Source organism: Glycine max, chromosome 3, assembly GCF_000004515.6.
Source record: "Glycine max cultivar Williams 82 chromosome 3, Glycine_max_v4.0, whole genome shotgun sequence".
In the NCBI taxonomy this organism is placed as follows: Eukaryota; Viridiplantae; Streptophyta; class Magnoliopsida; order Fabales; family Fabaceae; genus Glycine; species Glycine max.
The window spans coordinates 3,142,077-3,150,355 of NC_016090.4; the positions used below are offsets into that span (position 1 = coordinate 3,142,077).

General features: G+C 27.6%; 1 protein-coding gene across 1 annotated transcript; it reads left to right on the plus strand.

Annotated features, from left to right (window-relative positions):
* Positions 1-766: 766 nt before the first annotated feature.
* On the plus strand, positions 767-4,509 carry LOC100793904 (pectinesterase 2). Its single transcript, XM_006576363.4, has 2 exons — positions 767-1,822; positions 3,604-4,509. The coding sequence occupies exons 1-2, from the start codon at positions 958-960 to the stop codon at positions 4,290-4,292; spliced, it is 1,554 nt and encodes a 517-aa protein (XP_006576426.1). The 5' UTR covers positions 767-957; the 3' UTR covers positions 4,293-4,509.
* The last annotated feature ends 3,770 nt before the right edge of the window (positions 4,510-8,279 follow it).

Consider the following 8,279-nt stretch of genomic DNA (forward strand, 5'->3'; position numbering starts at 1 on the left):
TTGCAGGTGAAAATAGTTTTTAGTTTGAAAACTAATTAACGGGGTTCACATGAGGATTTATTTTTATTTTTTTAATTTGCCAACATAAAAAAATTGAATTAATCATTTGAAACAAGCCTGCACTTCCCACGCACACATCATCCACTGATAATGTAGTTCTTCTCATAGTTATTGTTAAGCTATGGCAAACCTATGAGCTAATATCCTTGCAAAAGTTGATAACGAAATATTATTAGTTGAGCACGATTATGTTCATGATTTCCACTAATATTTATATAACGTGTTTTCAAGCTTTTTGATTTAAGACAAATAGTAAGATTTGTTTTCATGTCATAGGAAGATTAGTGGATATTAAAATAGTTCCGAACTACTTAATTAATAATTTATTCGAGGATAACAACCATATCCAAAACTATTAGCCGTAAAAGAAAAACTATTAGCCACCCTCAATAAAAGACAACACGTAACAAAACGAACAAGAATGCATTTATTGACGCGTTTTATTTGACTGCTAAAATATTGCCGCGTCAAGTCAGACTCTACGCAGATTTAAAGTGAAAAGACATGCATATATAATCCATATTCCTCCTAATCATTGTGCTAGCAACTTTGATGTTGATTGTGAAAAAAAACGGATAGTGGTTTGTATATTTAATTAGTACTACAAACATAAGAATATGCATGGCCAGGGAGAAGCACAAAGGGACAAGAAAATGGAAAAGAAAAAAGCAAAATTAAAATCAAAGTTGAAACACACGGTGGCTATATTCCTTGTAATTCCAACATTACCCCTCCCAACTTCCACTATATAAAGGCATACGATTAAGACATGAAACACATTCAACTTCCATTCAATCAATTAAACCCTTCTCTGACTTGTCCATCATCTTCATCATTCACTATCAATTTTCCAAGTAATATTTATTATAGCCATAGCAGCTAGAATAACCAGAAACCATGAAAGCTTTTCGCTTGTTCCTAACACTATTAATTCCTTTCTTACTCTCCTCTTTTGTTTCTGGTTATTCATGGAATGATGTTAAGCTTTGGTGCAACCAAACTCCAAACCCTCAACCATGTGAGTATTTCTTGAGCAATAACCCCACTTATCAATACAAAGCCCTCAAGCAAAAATCCGATTTCCTCAAACTTTCATTACAACTTGCTCAAGAGAGAGCACTCAAAGGCCATGCAAACACTCTCTCACTTGGTTCAAAGTGCCGAAACCCACGTGAAAGAGGTGCCTGGGCTGATTGTGTTGAGCTTTATGAGCAAACTATCCGTAAACTCAACGAAACCCTAAACCCTGACCCTAACACAAAGTACTCCCAAGTTGATGCCCAAACATGGCTCAGCACAGCTCTCACTAACCTTGAGACATGCAAAGCCGGGTTCTATGAGCTTGGTGTTCAAGACTATGTTCTACCTTTGATGTCTAACAATGTTACCAAGTTGTTGAGCAACACCTTGTCACTTAACAAGGTTGAATATGAAGAACCAAGTTACAAAGAAGGGTTTCCAAAATGGGTGAAGCCAGATGACAGAAAGTTGTTGCAATCATCTTCACCAGCTTCTAGGGCTAATGTGGTGGTTGCAAAAGATGGTTCTGGAAAATACACAACAGTGAGTGCAGCTGTAAATTCTGCTCCAAAGAATAGTAGAGGAAGGTATGTGATATATGTAAAGGGAGGGATATACAATGAACAAGTTGAGGTGAAATCAAAGAATATAATGTTGGTTGGAGATGGTATTGGAAAGACTATAATCACAGGTAGCAAAAGTGTTGGAGGGGGCACCACAACCTTTCGTTCAGCCACTGTAGGTGAGCTTTTTTTTTTTTTTATTGTTAATTAATTCTAATCAATTCTTAGGTTTTATGTTTGACTATGTTACAATTAATTTAAAGATAATTACTGTAATTTATTAAAATATTTTCTAGAAGAATCGTTTTTCATAGTAGAACACAGTAAAAATGATTATGATATTATTTTTCATAATGGATTAGTTTTATATATTTTTCCAGTGGATAAAACGAGAAAATAAAATTGGTTAGAATATATTTTGACTATGCTACATGGCACGGGTAAAGATTGTTTCTAAATATTTTTATAACATATTATATATATATATATATATATATATATATATATATATATATATCTGTAATTTTTATTTATCTATTTTCATCATTTATTTATTGGTTATTATTGTCTATTATTAATATTTGAGTAAATATCTATTAGATTTTTTAAAAAAATACAATGAGAGGAATAATAAATAATTATATGTTAAGTGAGTTGGTAATTCAAATTGTTATAAAAAATATTACAAAAAATCTAAACTGAGAGTTTCCAGTTGTCAGTTATAATAAAAAATTAAAATAAAATATTTATAAAATGATATTTTAAAATATATATTTTAAAATTAAAACTTTAATTCAAGCGACTCGTTCCATTCATAACATATATGTTAGTATCTGAAAAATGATATAAAATATTTAAAAATTTTAACATATAAGAATTGTTAAAATTTTGAATTAGGAATTATAAACTTTTTTTTAAATATCAATAATGTATTATAAATATAAAATTTTTTAAGTTATTAATTATTGTTGTATAATATAAATAGACAATTGAAGATTTAATTAATTATTATATTTTAAAAGATATGAAAATAATAAAAATAAGAATTGGATTTGTTTTTGACTGAATAAGAATTAAATTTATGTAATAAATTGTTTATAGTTTATCTTAATTTGAATACATTGTAATTTTGAATCAAAATATATTAGGTATTAATCAATCCAGATTAAAATATATATTACTCATAATTACTTTAAACTAATTAAATATTTTAAAAAGAAATGATTAAGTATTTCATCTTGAATATTTAAAATATTTTTTTACTTACTGAATTATAATTGAAAAATATTCATGATGTCTCACCCATGACAAAATATGATAATTTATAATAGCAGAATTTACCACACAATTATGTATTTTTTAATAAAAAATAGAATTATGTATTTTAACATATAAACAATCAACTTATATAATTTAGATAACCTGCTAATTTTTAAAATCTTGCATATTTAAAAATAAAAAAGTTTTCTTCCTAATAAAAAATCTAAGACTATAATCTGATTTTGACCAATATTAATTATAAATAAAAGAAAAAGATTATAAAAATTTTGATCAATTCTTAGCTTTTATGTTTCAGTGCTTGACTATGTTGCATAAAAATAATTTAAAGATAATTGCTACAATATATTTAAATTTTTTAGAAGAATCTTTTTTCACAGTAAAATTGTAAAAATGATTATGATATTATTTTTAATAATGGATTAATTAGTTTTATGTTTCCCGTGGATAAAACAAGAAATTAAGGATAACAGCTGGTTAATATATATATAACCCGTTAATTTTAATCTTAATTTTTAATATATTGCATATTTGAAAAGAAAAACTTTTTATTCATAACAAATAAGAAAACAATTTAAGACGACTATAATCTGATTTTGACCAATATTATCTTGCATGTTTGGAAAGGAATTGAAACTTTTATTGCACTTAAAGAGACTTAACTATGAATAAATTGTTGCAGCTGTAGTTGGGGACGGATTTATAGCTCAAGGTATCACATTTAGGAACACCGCTGGTGCAAAAAACCACCAAGCTGTAGCATTGCGTTCTGGATCAGACTTATCAGTATTTTACAAATGTAGCTTTGAAGGTTATCAAGACACGCTATATGTCCACTCTGAGAGGCAATTCTATAGAGAGTGTAACATTTATGGCACTGTTGACTTCATATTTGGCAATGCTGCTGTTGTGTTACAAAACTGCAACATATTTGCAAGAAACCCTCCCAACAAAGTCAACACCATCACTGCACAAGGCAGAACCGATCCAAACCAAAACACTGGAATTTCCATTCACAATTCTAGAGTCACAGCTGCATCAGATTTGAGACCGGTTCAAAACTCGGTTAGGACTTATCTTGGAAGACCATGGAAGCAATATTCGAGAACGGTTTTCATGAAGACTTATCTTGATGGCTTGATCAATCCATCGGGTTGGATGGAATGGAGTGGTAACTTTGCATTGAACACACTTTATTATCGAGAGTACATGAACACTGGTCCAGGTTCCTCCACTGGTAGAAGAGTTAAATGGCCAGGTTATCGTGTGATGACTAGGGCTTCTGAAGCCTCAAAGTTCAGTGTTGCAAATTTTATTGCTGGAAATGCATGGTTACCTGCCACCAAAGTGCCTTATACACCTTCTCTGTAATTAAGTGATGTTTGTTATTTGTTGATTGTTTGATTAGTTTCATTTCTTTAATTTGTTGTGATTGTTAAGATAATGTTGTCCTAGCATATGCTGATACAGTTGGAAACTTTGTACAATTGATAAATTGCTTTATTTTGTGGCGGGTTTGGTTTTTATTTTGAAAGATTGTATTGAGATTTCCTTAATTGTAAGAAGTTTGTTATTATATACTCTGAAGCTTTTGTCCTTTGGTCCCACATACTCTTATTTATTTATAAAAATATATATTTAACTAAAGAAAAGATTTAGTAAGTATTTTAGTAAAATTTTATTAATATAATTATTAATTATGTAAAATTATTTTTAGTAGTATATATTTAAGCAGTTATAGTACTACTATAAGTTATATAATGACTTATAAATTATATTTTAAGTTCTATATTATTATGTTTATTATATATACTGTCATTTATTTAATAGTTTTCTCTAGAGAAAAATATAAAATATATAAGACTAAAACTTAAAAATATTCTAATTTAAACCATTTTCGAAGGTATTGGATTCAAATTTTAAAACAAATTGATTGAATGACAAATTAAAAAAAAAATCGAAGGTGATTAGTCAAATGATTTTTTTTAAAAAAAATTGATTCAATCCTCCTGCCTGAAAAATATTGAAAAATTCTACAAAAAGTTAAATAGATATTTTTGGAATTATATTTGAAGATGACAAAGAAATTATAATTTGTAAATCCACATTGTTCTCTCTATTTATTCGTATCTTGTATTTTTATTGTAGATAGAAGGGTTCAAAATTGTCTTCCAAAGTTAAAAAAGATCACTATTTCGGAAGAATTAAATTAACCAAAATTTTAAAAATAAAAGACTAAATGAATTTTTTTTTGAAAGAAAAAGGATCAAAATGAATCTTAAAAATAAAATAAAAAATCATAAGTATAATTTTCCTATTTAAAAATATTATTCATAAATCTAAATTTTGGGAGTTCAAAAATATCATTAATCATATTTTTAAAACCTCTAGAAGGAACGCTGTTAGCCAAAATAACAAAAAATTAAAAAATATCAACTTTGAGAATTAAAATGAGCTATTTCAAAATCAAGTCAATTGAAAAAAATAACTTCTAAATTTTGGGAACTAAAAATTATTTCAAAATTTGGAAGATTAAAAAAAATACTTTTCTATTTGAGGGACAAAAAATCACTTTTAAATATAAGAGACAGAAATATATTTAAACAATCAATTTTTAAAAGCAAATTCTACCACCTTGAATTAATTCATGTGGCATAACTTGACATGTCCTCTATTAGCCACATCACTGATACTAGCTACTGACATCGTTTAGAAATAGGAAATAAAGCAAGATTTTTTTTGAAATTATAGAGACTAAAATGATTTTTTTTTTAATTTGAGATAACAAAAACATATTTATCCTAAATTTTAGAGATTAAAAATAGAATTAAGTCTATATGAACACACACGTGAGAGGAAAAAGTTTTGCTTGAAAAAAAAAAACAAAACAAAAATTAACACCATTTGTGGCCCAAGCTCATACCAAATTCATTTAGAAAAACTTAAAACTTAGAAGAAAAAAATAAGTGTAAATAAGTTACTCATACTCATTTACTGTGGTTAAAGTTGTTAAAAAAATAATAAATTTTTTGAATTTTATAAAAAATATCAGTAATTTTTGTAATATATTCTTTTATCTCTAATTAAATAGTATTTATATCCCTTTACCTTAATAACAACAAATTCTCATTAATAATAACAAATTAATTTATAAATTTGATGAATTAAGATCTTTTACTTCATCATCTAATTAATTGTATCTGATATTACTTGTGAAAAAATGAATAATTTTTGGAATTAATTAATAATATAAATACATAAATAAATACTAGTAACTTATGAATTTTTTATGAGAATTAAAAAAACTATTATATTAAAACATGAGGTATTGATTGAGAATAATTTTAAAAAATATTAAATGTAATATTTATTAATTTTATAAAATGACGTATTTTAAAATATATTATTTTAAAATGACTTATATTTTAATTTTGGAACGGTCGGAGTATTGTAGAAATGGAGTTATTGTTAAAAATAACCCACAATGTCACTGTTACTAAAGTCTTTGATCCAAACTTCATAAAAATTGAAGAAAAAAAATACTTAGACACACAATAAAAAGTATTGTAGACCAAGTGTTTGTAATTTGTGAGTATTTAGATTGGGTTTACGTCAAGCTTCGTCCGCATTGCCAAACATTTGTGGCCCAAGCTCATACCAAATTATCAAAACGATATTTTGGCCCTTTTCAGGTGGCGGAACGTATCAGACCCGTTGCGTACAAGTTGCATTTACTGACGTCATCCCGGATTCATCCAGTATTCCACGTTTCCCTTCTGAAGCCACATCTAGGACCAGTACCTGAGACCCCAGCTCGGCTTCCTCCATCCACCGTGGATGACCACCCTCTTTTGGTCCCACTCTCCATTCTCGATTGGAAGTGGGATACTTCCGTCTCTCCTTCGGACAAACTGGTCCTAGTCCAATGGGAAGGTTTGGCACCGGAAGATAACTCCTGGGAGCGTTGGGATGATTTGCGAGTTTCACACAACCTTGAGGACAAGGTTGTTTTTGGATATGAGGGTGTTGATAGCATAACTCCTATATCAGATAACACACGAGAGGCCACACCAGACAACATACCAGAGGAAAATAATATTAACAGGCCAAGGAGAACCATTAAGAAGCCCAATTACCTCAAAGATTATGCATAGACTTAGTGAGCTCAATACAGCACGTGCCTCATTTCCATTTGCAATTCAAGTCGTTACTACAAAAGCAAAATAAACAAGTTGTTATCATTTCCATTCTATTATAACCGGATTAGTTATCATTAGTAGTATAAATGTAATAGAAAGTGGAATAAAAATGCCATCCAGATTTATCTCAATTATCTTTTTCCTTTAGCATTCTTTGAATTCCCTCGTCCTTTTACTTGTGCCCCATAACAAATACTTTTTATTTTGTGTCCAAGTATTTTTTTTTTCTTCAATTTTTTATGAGGTTTGGATAAAAAACTTTAGTAATAGTGACATTGTGGGTTATTTTTAACAATAACTCCATTTCTACAATACTCCGACCGTTCCAAAATTAAAATATAAGTCATTTTAAAAAATATATTTTAAAATGTCATTTTATAAAATTAATAAACATTACATTTAATATTTTTTTAAATTATTCTCAATCAATACTTCATGTTTTAATATAATAGTTTTTTTTAATTCTCATAAAAAATTCATAAGTTACTAGTATTTATTTATATATTTATATTATTAATTAATTCCAAAAATTATTTATTTTTCCACAAGTAATATCAGACACAATTAATTAGATGATGAAGTAAAAAGATCTTAATTCATCAAATTTATAAATTAATTTTTTATTATTAATGAGAATTTGTTGTTATTAAGGTAAAGGGATATAAATACTTTTTAATTAGAGATAAAAGAATATATTACAAAAATTACTGATATTTTTTATAAAATTCAAAAAATTGATTATTTTTTTAACAACTTTAAACACAGTAAATGAGTATGAGTAACTTATTTACACTTATTTTTTTCTTTTATGTTTTAACTTTTAATAGGCTCAAAGACTTTGGTGAAAATTTATAACGCTCGCAAATTACAAACACTGGGTCAACAGCACTTTCTTATTGGGTGTTCAAAAATCAATTTCATAAATTTTGACAGAGGGTCAGAGACTTTATAGATTAGTGACAGGAAAGGGCTGTTTTCAACTTTCAGTTGACTTCTCTTGCAACTTATTTAGACTAATTTTCTTTGTATAATTTTTACTATGCATCATATTCAATATGCAGATCAGAAAATCGACCCTTGTCGAAGTCTTATTATTCATATGCATGAGCAGAAAAATTGATGTTTATCAACATGTTTAAAGAATCTAACTATTTACTGA